The sequence below is a fragment of the Podarcis cretensis genome, assembly GCF_951804945.1.
Source record: "Podarcis cretensis genome assembly, chromosome: 13".
NCBI lineage: Eukaryota > Metazoa > Chordata > Lepidosauria > Squamata > Lacertidae > Podarcis > Podarcis cretensis.
Genome location: NC_137182.1, coordinates 43,125,544 through 43,138,786, shown reverse-complemented (window position 1 = coordinate 43,138,786; position 13,243 = coordinate 43,125,544). Strand labels below are relative to the sequence as shown.

The 13,243-nt window shown below is 43.0% G+C and overlaps 2 protein-coding genes across 2 annotated transcripts in view; one reads left to right on the top strand and one right to left on the bottom strand.

Annotated features, from left to right (window-relative positions):
• Positions 1-13,243, top strand: part of LOC307201264 (angiogenin-3-like) — a 346,417-nt gene that overhangs the window by 95,922 nt on the left and 237,252 nt on the right. The window lies entirely within an intron of this gene.
• Positions 4,465-10,346, bottom strand: LOC307201270 (C-type lectin-like). The gene is made up of 6 exons (XM_079950331.1): positions 10,298-10,346; positions 9,122-9,202; positions 8,803-8,894; positions 6,096-6,236; positions 5,471-5,585; positions 4,465-4,672 (listed from the first exon to the last, which is right to left on the bottom strand). The coding sequence occupies exons 2-6, from the start codon at positions 9,186-9,188 to the stop codon at positions 4,605-4,607; spliced, it is 483 nt and encodes a 160-aa protein (XP_079806457.1). The 5' UTR covers positions 9,189-9,202; positions 10,298-10,346; the 3' UTR covers positions 4,465-4,604.

The window sequence follows — 13,243 nt, the reverse complement described above, 5'->3', positions numbered from 1 at the left end:
CTTTTCACAATACAATAAAAAGAAACTATTCAAAACAGAAAAGGATAAAAAGAAAAGAATGAAACAAAATAAGAAAAAGAGCGAGATGAATATAAAGTTCTCTCTCACATATATCCTAACTTTGAGCAATGAAATTTGTTTAAAAGATACATTTATTATGTAGGAACTGTATAATTATGGTCTTCCTGGGATCAAGGTCATGTTCCAGCAACCTCTAATTTATTTTGGTAAGCAGAATGGTTAACTAGCACGAATTAACAAGAGCTCAAATGATTTTGATGTCCTATTTTTCAATCACTCGGCTGCTACTCCATTTTCAATCCTGCTGCAAATTGCTTCCACATAACATTCCATTTGGACAACACCCTGGTGAAGCAGACCCCTGTAAGTAACAGTATTTATAGCCTCAGCCTAATGTGTAGCGATTAGCGTGTTGTCCTAGGCGCTGGGAAACTACGGTTCAAATCCCCATTCAGCCATGGGTCAGATGCCATCTCTCAATCTAAGCTTCTTCACAGAGTTGTTGAGAAAACAATAGCAAGAGAGGGAGAATTATGTGATTATGTGCTCCTTGGATGGCATAGAAGACGGAATATAAAAACAAAGGAAATAACATCTCCTTGCCACAAATTAAGGTCTCTGGCTAATGGTATCTCTTTCACCTTCTCAACTATGGTAATCCTTCTTCCTTACTAACCTCTCTCTACTGTTCATCTCAGGTCTAAGTATAATGATGAAGATTTTAGGGAGAAAGATGCAACCCAGTAAGCCAGCAGTAGAGGCCAAGATGGAGAAGATCTCCACAGCCACCATGTATTTCCCTTTGGTGCTCAGATAAGTGGGGACAAAGGACAGCCAAACACTGCAGAAGACCAGCATGCTGAAGGTAATCAACTTGGCTTCATTGAAAGTATCAGGCAACTTCCTGGCAAAGAAAGCCACAGAGAAGCTCACAATGGCCAAAAGACCCATGTAGCCGAGAATAAGGTGGAACATGATGTCGGAGCCTTCATTGCACTGCACTATGATTTGCCCATCCTGGGAGTGCAGGTCAAACTCTGGGAATGGGGGAGAGAATGCCAGCCACCCAAGACAGATGCCAGCTTGAATGAGAGAGCAGAAGCTGATAAGGGATCCTGCCAGCCTCTTCCCAAGCCATTTCCTCAGGCTGTTCCCAGGCTTGGTCACCATGAATGCCAAAACCACAGTGAGGGTTTTGGCTAACACACAAGCAACAGCAATGGAGAAGATGATGCCAAAGATGGTTTGCCTCAAGACACAGGTCACCTTTGTAGGCCTGCCAATGAATAAGAAGGAGCAGAGAAAGCAGAGAAGCAGAGAAGAGAGCAAGGTGCAGGTGATGCCCCAGTTGTTGGCTTTGACAATGGGAGTGTTCCAGTGCAGACCAAAGGTCCCCATCACAACAAGCGTGACCAGGGAAAGCAGGAGAGCCAAGGAGGCCAGCATTGCCCCCAAGGGCTCCTCATAGGATAGGTAGCTTATTTTTTTTGGAATATATTGGTCCTGAAAGGCATTTGGGTAGTGATCATCTGGGCATTTCTCACAGTGATCTGCATCTGAAAGTGAGAAGCATGCTTTTAGCATTTCTTGAAGCAATAATTATTAATATTATTGATACTGTCTATTATGCAGTACACGAAACATATTACTGAGCTGATGAACCAAAGCCTAATTTTTCAACTAAGTGATGGTTCCTCCATGAGCATCTCAACTGTACTAATCAATCCATTCATATTTATTTGTCATGGTTGCAGTACACTGATTGATTTCAGTGTTTTCCCCTTAAACATGTCTATCTCTGCATCCAGGTGCATGTCTTTGCATTTCAAGGCTTCTGGCCCAAGTGTTTCTATTTTACACTTTCCGTAATTGAGTTTGGGAGTGGATGAAACAGCCAGGTCGCCTGTCATTTGCTCACTGGGAAAATCTATATAGTGGTACCTCGGGTTACATACGCTTCAGGTTACATACACTATTTCCCAAATTTGGCATGATAGTTTCTGAGATCAAGGAATGGGGTTTGGTCCATGTTTGGATACCATTGGACACCAACTTGAATCCAAAAGGTGGACTGGGACCTTCAAAATTGCACATATTTTGACACCTCTTGAGATAACCCAACTGTCATGCTGTCACTGAAGGAATCTTCTCCAGAGGGGGATGTGGCACTAGCTCAAGTAAAAGTTCTAGTGGAGCAGGCTCTGACAATGAACAGTGAGATGTACCAGGGAAGCTAGGACCTTCAGGGATCATAAAAGGTAAAGGTAAAGGGACCCCTGACCATTAGGACCAGTCATGACCGACTGAAGGTTGCGGTGCTCATCCTGCTTTATTGGCTGAGGGAGCCGGTGTACAGCTTCCGGGTCATGTGGCCAGCATGACTAAGCTGCTTCTGGCGAACCAGAGCAGTGCACGGAAATGCCGTTTACCTTCCCGCCGGAGCGGTACCTATTTATCTACTTGCACTTTGACGTGCTTTCGAACTGCTAGGTTGGCAGGGGCAGGGACCGAGCAATGGGAGCTCACCCCATCGCGGGGATTCGAACTGCCGACCTTCTGATCGGCAAGCCCTAGGCTCTGTGGTTTAACCCACAGTGCCACATAGCACCTCCCTATTTCTTTCAATTAGAAGTAGAGTGTGCCACCCTCAACCAAACCCCTCAAAACTGCACTGATTTTAACTAGTACTGAAGGGTTTGTATATTATAGTTTACTGAACAAGATTAAATAAATATATATATTATTTTTGCTAAGAATTAAGAAACCCCTATCCATTTATCAATCTTTTTATCGTTTGTTTTTTTAAGACTTGCTGGGCAATCCTAGATACTGTCTGCTAGTGTCTGCTATATATTTTGGAATGTTGTTCCGCTAGCCACCTGTCCACCAGTCAGACAGCCCTTGAAATGTCATCACCAAAACTGGCACAATGGTTTCTGAGATGGAGGAACCATTTCTCACCTATGTTTGGAAACTGCCAGATGCCATTTTGAATCAAATGGCAGACCAAGCCATTACGAACTGCCCTAGTCTGGACCCCTGGAGATGTTGTTGTCATCCAAATTTGTGTGACAGTTCCTGAGATGGTAGAGTGAGTGCTGGTCTACTTTGGAAACCATCATATGCAATTTTGAATCAAGATGTTGGGCAGGGGTATTCCAAACTGCACTGATTTGAACTCTTTTGAATATATTATCTCCAGGATGAACAGGTTAAATCTGTTATGATACACTGGGGGAGGGACTTGGGGCATAATATCCAACTCTCATCCTGGGAGAGGTTATGGAAAACTGATCTGAAATTTTCGGCATGCTGTACGTTGAAATAAAATTATATGAAAATGATGTACCGTTGGTATTTAACTCATAGTAAGTTAGCAAAAATGTATGAGACAGGTACAAATATCTGCTGGAAATGTAAAGAAAAAGAAGGCACCTTTTATCATATGTGGTGGATGTTTAAGGTAACAAAAGCATTCTTGGAAGTGATATGTAAAGAATTGGAAAAAAAAGTTTGAAATAACTTTTATATAAAAAAAACCAGAGGCTTTTTTATTAGGAATTGTAGATGCTGAAATTCCAAGGGAGCAGAAAAGGCTTTTTATGTATGCAACGACAGCTGCATGGATGCTGTTAGCCCAGAGATGGAAAGAAGATAAAGTCCCTACCAGAGAAGAATGGCAAATTAAACTGTTGGACTATGCTGAAATGGCAAAACTGACCGGGAAAGTTCAGAAACCAGGAAGACCAAACCTTTAATAAGAAATGGGAAAAATATATATTTTACCTAGAAGACCACTGTAAGCAGCTGAAAACACTAGCAGGACCACAATAACACTTGTAATGTGATGAAATTATGGATATAATGGAGTTATAAAAAACTTGGTTTATGGGGAAAAGATGCAGTAGAAAAGGGTAACAATAGAACCCACAGAGGGGAAGGTGGTAAGTCCAAAGATTCAGAGGAAGTGGTATGATTATAATTTTAAATTTGTAAAACCAAATAAAATTCATTTTGGAAAAAGAAAAGAATATATTATATCCCATTTTGATTTGATGGTTCCTGGAAAATGCAGAGGTTTTGGCCTATATTTGGATATAACTGGATGTCTTTTTGAATCTAAGTGGTGGACTGAATCTTGAAAAAACTGCACTGATGTTAATGTCTTGCTTGATGCCTTGCATGATATAAGCAGCAGTGCAGGGATGATGCTCCTTAGGTACAATGTTCCTGCTTCCCTGGGACTTCCATGAAAGGAGTACAACTCACCCACCCCCATCATGTTGAGATTTGCAACACTGGAAGTGGAGTTGTAAGTACGGCTGGATGGAGGAGGATAGCAGTGCACTAGGAAGTATATGCCTATGAGAGAATTTATTAGGATTACACAGAGTTGAAGCCACAAGAAAATGTCAAAGATGGAGACTGAAGAAGACAACGCTATAGACATGAATGTTTATTTTAGAGTCATTGGAGACAGCTGGTCTTTCTCTTTGAGGGATGTTGGAGGAGAAAATGATACCAGAGGCATCTGACTTCAGTCAAAGCTCCCAGCTGGCACTGTTGGGAACTGTAGGACTGCTTTACAGCTCTTGCTTGCAAATGAAGGTATTCATTTGATCACATCTTTTATCATTCCACTTCCGTAAATCTGAAATTTGAGATAATAGACTCATACATCAGTTTGGCAACCACTGTTTTCTGGATAAAGTATATAAATGAAGATAATTACATGCAACCAACCTATGAAGACTGGATGCAGTCAAAGCCTTCTAACTCATGCTCAACAAATGGACCCCTGCTGATTTGGTGTACAGAGTAATTAATTTGTGAACCTTGGTACAGATAAGCACATGGCTGAGTGTTGTATCCAATCAACTCATCCTCAGAGTAAACTCTTTAAATTTAATGGATTGTAGGAAGTGATGAGGTATGAGTGATGATTGTAGGTAGTGATAAGAGGGATGCGGGTGGCGCTGTGGGTTAAATCACAGAGCCTAGGACTTGCTGATCAGAAGGTCAGTGGTTTGAATCCCCGCAACGGGGTGAGCTCCCGTTGCTCGGTCCCTGCTCCTGCCAACCTAGTGGTTCAAAAGCACGTCAAAGTGCAAGTGGATAAATAGGTACCGCTCCGGCGGGAAGGTAAACAGCATTTCTGTGTGCTGCTCTGATTCGCCAGAAGCCGCTTAGTCATGCTGGCCACATGACCCGGAAGCTATACGCTGGCTCCCTTGGCCAATAAAGCGAGATGAGCACCGCAACCCCAGAATCGGCCGTGACTGGACCTAATGGTCAGGGGTCCCTTTACCTTTACCTAGGTAGTGATGACTAAGTACAACTTTGTTTGATAGAATCTGGAGAAATATTGGCAATGGATGGAGAAGCAGATGGCAATGTAAAATCCATGTTGCAAATGTCTTTTTCTCAACCCTGGAAATGTTTTCCTTACCAGAGACAAGCAGCAACTCCACACAATACTCCACGCCACCCGAGTTGTTTGGTTCCCCTGTTTTCCAGCTTCGGTAATTGAAGGTTGATTCGTCAGCCCACCTCCAACGCCCATTCTGCAGGAATGATATGGAAGAGATCATGCAGTCATTTGAAATGAGGAGCTCCGTTAAAAGATCATGTGGAGCATTGAAACAAAATAAAGAAATTCCTTCCAGTAGCACCTTAGAGACCAACTAAGTTTGTTATTGGGTTGTTATGTGGAGCATTGGTCAGAGCGAAGCGATTGCCATTTAGGATGAAGACATTAGAGGACCCCCATAAACATAATGGAGAAGTTAAATATTGGATTAATCCTGGGAGATGATTGAAATAAGGACAGAATGGTGGTGTTAAGAAGCCACTATTCAATGATTAGGGGTGCCAACTTGAATAAAATATTGGGAAGGGAGCAGGTAAGGCAAGGCCCCTATAATCTATCACGCATTTGAATGACAGTGCCCAATAATGGGGGGAGGGGGCTGGCCCACTCAAATATTTTATGGGGGGGAGGGACCTCAGCCCCTAAGAGCTGGCTCCTACATCACTGACAATGGCCTGAAATAGAATAAGAGAATACAACTCACCTGACGGGGATCTTGGAGCCCAATCCAAACATTACTTGGATTTTTCTGGTATGTGGCAATGTGCTTGGCTACCAAGGCTGCCTCTTTCTCAGTGAGGATAGAGGCAAGGTGGGTCCCACGACCATAGCTCTGGCACTCAATCTAAAAATGGAAGAAACGAAGGATACTTTGTCACAATTCAATGCCCCACTAGCATGGGCGGGGGATGAATTCAATTCAGTTCCCATTTAAAAGCCAATCCCTCACGTTCAAACTGTCCAACAAGAAAAAAAAGATAAGGAAGGAAGGAGACTGAAACACAGGCATATATTGAAATTCACACTTAAAGAGCATGCATTAGGGGAAAGTATGCATTAAAAGGAATCCATGGGTGAAGACAACATGTACAATGAATCATATGAGGGAAAGGTACAAACTGCATAGAAAACTGTGTTTGCCAGGATAAATTTGAACTAAAATGCTGAAGAATTTTCATGAGAAATAAATAAACAAACAAATGACAGATTGCTTCAGAAATATGAGGAACGGAATTTAAAATTGGAAGAATGAGATACTGCAAGAAAAACACACACCACATATTCGTACCTACCAATACCAAAGTGAAATTCTCAAAATGTGAGGTTCCCTGTGGAACTTGTCAGATGCAATGTTACTATTCTGACAGCACCTCCAGACTCTGAGTATTTTGCATGAGGAATTGAAGGACAAACCAACATGCAATCAGAGGGAATAAAAGTGATCTGCGATTTTAGGGCAATAAATCTACTACAGAAACAATAATTTTTGAGGTTAGGAAAGTGATGGAGAAATGCTTAGAAAAGTGTGGGATGGATGGACGATTAATAGGATGTTATATAAACACTCATGCAAATTAAGATGAATGTTCATTGTTGTATAATCTCTCTACATTCTAATACTTAAGGTTTTTGCAACCAAATAAGGAAACAAAGCTGAATACAAAGATCACATGAGGGAGCTGTAAACTGGTCTTCTAACAAACTGAAAATCAGCATTATTTTAATTGTTAATATTGTGAAAGCTTCAGAAAGACAGAATATGTGTTTGGCTATATTTAAGGAAATTTGAGCTTGAAGGATTTCCTTTGGAATATCAAACTGATATTAGCTCAAACTCTGCAATCCAGGAGATTAACTTTCCATCCATCTTGCTGCATTCTCTTTGTGACACTCCAGACCACACAACCCACTAGTAAACCATAGGATGTAAACCAGCCTTTCTCAACCTGTGGGTCCCCAGATGTTGTTGAACTACACCTCCCATCACCCCTGGCTAGCAAGGCCAGAGCTCAGGGATGATGGGAGTTTACATAGCTGTCAACGTTTCCCTTTTTAAAAGGGAAATTCCCTTATTCCGAATAGGATTCCTTGCAAAAAAAGGAAAAAGTTGACAGCTATGGAGTCGTAGTACAACAACATCTGGGGACCCACAGGTTGAGAACTGCTGAAACCAACCCGTTCTCTAAAGCTATGAAGATTTGCAGGAGTGTAGCATTTACCTTGAGTTGGTAAAGCCACTTCCGCGCTGGAGAGGAGGTGGAGTTGTGGGCCCCATGCCCACTTCACATGCGCGGGGGCTGACTCACAGCCCCCACGAGACTGGAGGAATCCTTGGACATGTCATCCCCCTGGCCAGCCAATTGGCGGTATTGACTTAGGCATTGGTTGGCCAATGACTTAGGCCAATTGGCTGGCCAGGGAGGCGCGGCCCGGGCTAATTAGGGCCGGTACGGCTGAGGATTTCCCTCTCTTCTTTGCTCCAGCTGCTCCGATTTCCACCGCGCCCACCCTTAGGTTTGGCTCTACGACATTGCTATGGACTTCAGTTGGTCGCTGTCAAGGGGCCTGGTAGGAATTTTTTCCACTTGGCAAATTGGCACCAGCCATTTGGTTTTTCACCTACCTCCTAGCAAATCGTCACTACTTCCTCGGCATTGGTGGTTAGGCATTGGTAAGGGTATTGTTATGCAGATGAGGGGGGAGGAAGCGCCATCACCTTCCCCCAAATTGAAGGGTAGTCCGGTAAAGGATTCCAGGGGGCGTTGCCCTGTCCGAAGCCTATGGAGGTGTGGGCCTAAGGCACACCCCCGAGCTGTGACCCCGGGGAAGCTCCTAGTTGATGTACATCAACAGGACTCCCCTTACTGGCAGTTAACCCTTCAAGCAATCAGGCTGAAGCCGGTTAGTCGATAGGACCAATGCCTAAGTCAATACCGCTCAATTCCTGCAATCAATAAAGTTGTGGCCTTTTTCGCCCATTAACCTTAAACACTGTGTCTTGTGTCTTATTTTCCAAGGGGGGGGGAGGTGGGTACTCGCCAGGCAAATCCCTTTGGAAGTCACAGGAAGCTAAGTGGCCTCTTGTAATATCTGAGTCTATTCACAAATATGCATGTTGAGCACAGGTGGAGGGTCAAAACAAACACTTCAATAAGCCCAAGTTTGCATATTCCAGATGATCTCTACAGAGGCAAACACAATGTCTGACCCCCCCTTTTTTTAGCCCACATGCCTTTTCCTAAAACTGCACACTATTGTTCTTTTCATGCACAGATGACTTGTTTCTTCTGCTGGGTTGGTAAACTACTTCACCTTATCATAACAAATCAAATCTCTTTTGTTGAGTCTAAGATGCTTCTCATGTACTTTCACATAACATTATGCTTTCGTAGGAGAGGGATGCGCCTTACCTCAGCATCTTCCCATGACATCTTAAAATCAAAATAAGCATAGCAGTTGCCCTGGTTTTGCATCCAGTCCCTGGGACATGAGCTGGTCTTGGCTGTATGGAGAAAGAAGGAAGAAAATAAAGAGGACCAAAAGAACTAAGAGTTTGCTCTTTAGCTATATCATTGGTGATCCCATGAGGAAAACAGAATATTTTAAAACCCTGCTCTTTTGTCCCAATAGGATTAGCTGGGCTGCTCTCCATTCAAAATCTAAGGAGTACCTTTTTAGTGACTGCTTAGCCCTATGAAACACTTCTGGGTGATTTGGTATAATGCTCACCTCCTGGGAAAGAACTGGAGACCAGAATTCCAAGAAGGTAAAGGCTGAACTTGGTGACGAATCCCATCTTCCTTTGTTTACCTTTGGAAAAGAGTAATGTACCATGAATTCAAGAGGTGCATTCATGGAATGTCATTGATCCTAGGTGGTGATTGAAGGGAGGGGAAAGTATTTTTCTGTGTTTAAAATAACAATTATCTTTTATTTGAACTTTTATTTGAAGATTGGAGGAAGAAGAAAGAATTTAAAGTTTCAAATTGTCAGGGTTGATGAATCATACACACTAATGGGACTTCCACACTAGGAATTTAAATGTGGAATTGCCATTCTTTGCCTGGTAAAAGTGGAGTCAACTGTAAAAGTGGAGCTGTTGAAATGTAGAAAGCTTTATAGAGAAAGGTTGGAGACCATTGAGCAGGTGACTGTAAAACCCTCCAGCTGGAAGCACCTTAAGTATTGATGAAAAACAACAGCGCTTGCTTTCTGGTATCTGTTTTCTGTATGGCAGGGGTGGCCAACTCCCAAGAGACTGCAATCTACTCACAGAGTTAAAAACTGGCCGTGATTTACCCCCCTTTGGGGGGTTTAGATCAAAGTTGTTGAGCTTCTTTGGAAGGAGCCACTGATCTACCAGTGATCTACCACAGACATCCAGTGAGCTACCGGTAGATCACAATCTACCTGTTGGAGGTGCCTGCTATATGGAAAACGATTTACTCCCAAGCAAATGTGATGATTCAAAATCAGGGTTGTTTCAGTCTACTTTCTGCATTGTCCAAGCAGCTACACGTAAACAAACGGTTTTGCATATTCCTTATGTCAGAGGTATGTCATGTGGCCCTTTTAGAGGGTGTTGGACTGGAACTATCATCATTCTCAACCATTAGACATACTTTCTGGGGCTGATGGGAGTTGGAGTCCAGCAATATTTTGAACACTGGGGAGTGTTCTACTTCTTCTTCTACTACACCCATGCCCTTGCTTTCTTCTCCTCAACTTCTCAACCCACAAACCCACATAGTATATGTAAACTTACTTACCTGCGAGAACTGAATGAGACTTTGATGGAAGAAGGATGTGGACAGATATGTGGGTATGCTAGTGAGAGCCCCCAATACAAAATATAAATCAGTAGCCATAGCATCAGAAGTGAGTTTGTGATTGTCTTCAACTTACCCAAGTTTCGTCCTGTGAGGTGATGGATATCGCGTTATGCAGGGGCAAGTTTGTCTCTGAAGCTGCTGCCTCGATTCTTATATAGATCTTGGTGAAGTTGGGGGTTGGGGCAGGGAAGGGGGAAGGATGAAAGTTCAATCACTTGCCATATGTTGAGTAGATATGGATAGGAGAAATATGTTTCAATTTCCCTGAAATTCCCACAATTAGCCCATTCACTATACAGTTAGGTTTCTGGTAATGGGTTGGAAAGCAAATACCCTAAATAAAATAAGCACACATAATTGACATCAGATAATGCATCTACCATCTGGGGCTTAGTCCATATCTAGGCGGAGTACTTTTTCGATATGTTTGATTTTAAAATGAAAGGGGAACAGAGTGCACCTTTTGCTCAAGGGCACAGACTTCGCATTGTTGCGAAGAATGGCCAGCTTCCTTCAAAATGGAGTGTTTACATTGGAACATTTCCCAGTATCCTCTGCTACATGAAGGGATTCCATGATAGGCAAATCCACATGGCAAAGATTTAATGAAGCCACAACTGTGAAACTAGCTTCTATAAATTCAAACTAGTTTCCTTTTTTAATCTACATTTAAAAATGGAACTTGGTGAAGTCCATTTTTTCCATGAAAATGAAAGATGATTTCTTTCATTCTTTCAGGGAGAACTGATATCTCAATCTCTTTGCTGCCCATGCTCTTTTGCTTTAGGTTTTCCTCCTCCCTGGTTCAATTCCAGGATTTCCAGGATTGTTTTTAAATATGCTGTAAGCCGCCCAGAGTGGCTGGGTTGTTGCTGTTGCTGTTGTTGTTGTGGCTGGGAGAAAATCTAGACAGGGATAAGGGTGGGTTTCAGCTCTCATCACCCCCCACTAGCATCCAGTTTACTCAATTATTTATTATTTGTTGAAATTCTATACCGCCTAATACCCAGAGGTCTCAGGGTGGTTCACATAAAAAGGTCACAGTATATATATATATATATATATATATATGCCATAGCTCAATAATACCTCCCCCCAAAGAGCCACATACCCAAGGGTATGGTATGGTATGTTGATCAGGTCAACCAAAGGCCTGGTTAAAAGCGAATGTTTTTGTCTGGCACTTAAAGGTTTTTAATGAAAGCGCTAGCTAAACTTCCCTGGGGAGAGCATTCCATAGACGGGGAGCCACGGCAGAGAAGGCCTGTTCTCATGTTGCCACCCTCCAGTCCACTTCAGGAGGTGACACACGAAGGAGGGCCTCAGAAGATGATCTCATGTTCATATGGAAAGAGGCTGTTCTATCACTAGTGAAGCACGTGAACGTAAGCAGGTACTCGCTTAGTGTAAAATAAAGATCAGGCAGACTCAGCAATGGAGAATAAGAAGGTGAAGTTTATTGCCAGGCAATAAGGACCCAGTTTGGAATTTCTTCCAAAAGGAACTGGGACCCCGATTGACAGAAATCCAGAGGTCTTTATACCTGAGCAGATGACAGCAAATCATAGATCATGAGACAACCATGAGGCAGTCACGATATTGCCAGTGAAAATTAGCCAATTAGCAAGCTTCTTGCCATGCTACCAGCTCCTGGTCAAGCACTGGTCAAGCACGGAGTTCTAGTTCTGCTTTCCGTTGCTTGCAGTGACGCTCTGTCTAACCTCTCCCCTAGTTATGACAGGACAGGGAGTTTGGAGATTTTGTGGTTTTGCTCTTCCTGTTCTGTGGATTAATTTAGCCTGTATCTGAGGGGATTTTGTACCAGAATCTCTGATTCACGTCTTCCCCTTGTCCAGGGTACACGGATGTTTGTAGGGGAAAGGTCGGCTCCTAATTTTGCTGTTTCAAGCAGTATGCAGTTAGCTAAGGCACAGCTTCCCTTTGATTCAAAATGGATTATAAAATACTGTAAGCCCTGATTATGTGTGAGCATATATGAATATATTGATTACTGATAACTGATTACAGTGGTGCCTCGCAAGACAAAAAGAATCCATTCCGCGAGTCTCTTTGTCTAGCGGTTTTTTTGTCTTGCGAAGCAAGCCCATTGACGGCTTAGCGGATTAGCGCTATTAGCGGTTTAGCGGCTTTTAGCGGATTTTAGCGGCTTAGTGGATTAGCGGATAAGCGGATAAGCGGTTTAGCAGCTTAGAAAAGGGGGGGGGGAGGAAACCCCCCCGCAGGAACTCGCAAGACATTTTCGTCTTGCGAAGCAAGCCCATAGGAAATTCGTTTTGCGAAGCACCTCCAAAACAGAAAACTCTTTCGTCTAGCGAGTTTTCCGTCTTGCGAGGTATTTGTCTTGCGGGGCACCACTGTATATGGATAGCATAGGGGTAGCCCTTCTTCCTTGCCTCACTAGAATATTATGGAAAGAGGTGGAACCTACTACTAGAGTATTGTGTAGATAGCCCCTGGTATCTGCTACTAAACCTCTGTGGCCACTGTATTTTTCTGGTGACAGCAATTTCCTCACACACAACCCCTCACAGCACTTGGGTGCTTAATAATAATAATAATAATAATAATAATAATAAATTTTATTTATATCCCGCCCTCCCCAGCCGAAACCGGGCTCATGGTGGCTAACAACACTGAAATAGTGCAACATTATAAAAACATTATAAAAATTAATTAAAATCAAAATTGATGGCAACCATAAACCAAAGTTTTGTAAAGATTGCCAAAGGAGGGAGTCAGGCTGTGCCCTGACCAAAGGCCTAGTGGAACAGCTCTGTCTTGCAGGCCGTGCGGAAAGATGTCAAGTCCTGCAGGGCCCTAGTCTCTTGTGACAGAGCGTTCCACCAGGTTGGAGCCGCAGCCGAAAAAGCCCTGGCTCTAGTTGAGGCCAGCCTAACCTCTCTGTGGCCTGGGACCTTCAAGATGTTTTTATTTGAAGACCGTAAGTTCCTCTGTGGGGCATACCAGGAGAGGCGGTCCCGTAGGTACGAGGGTCCTA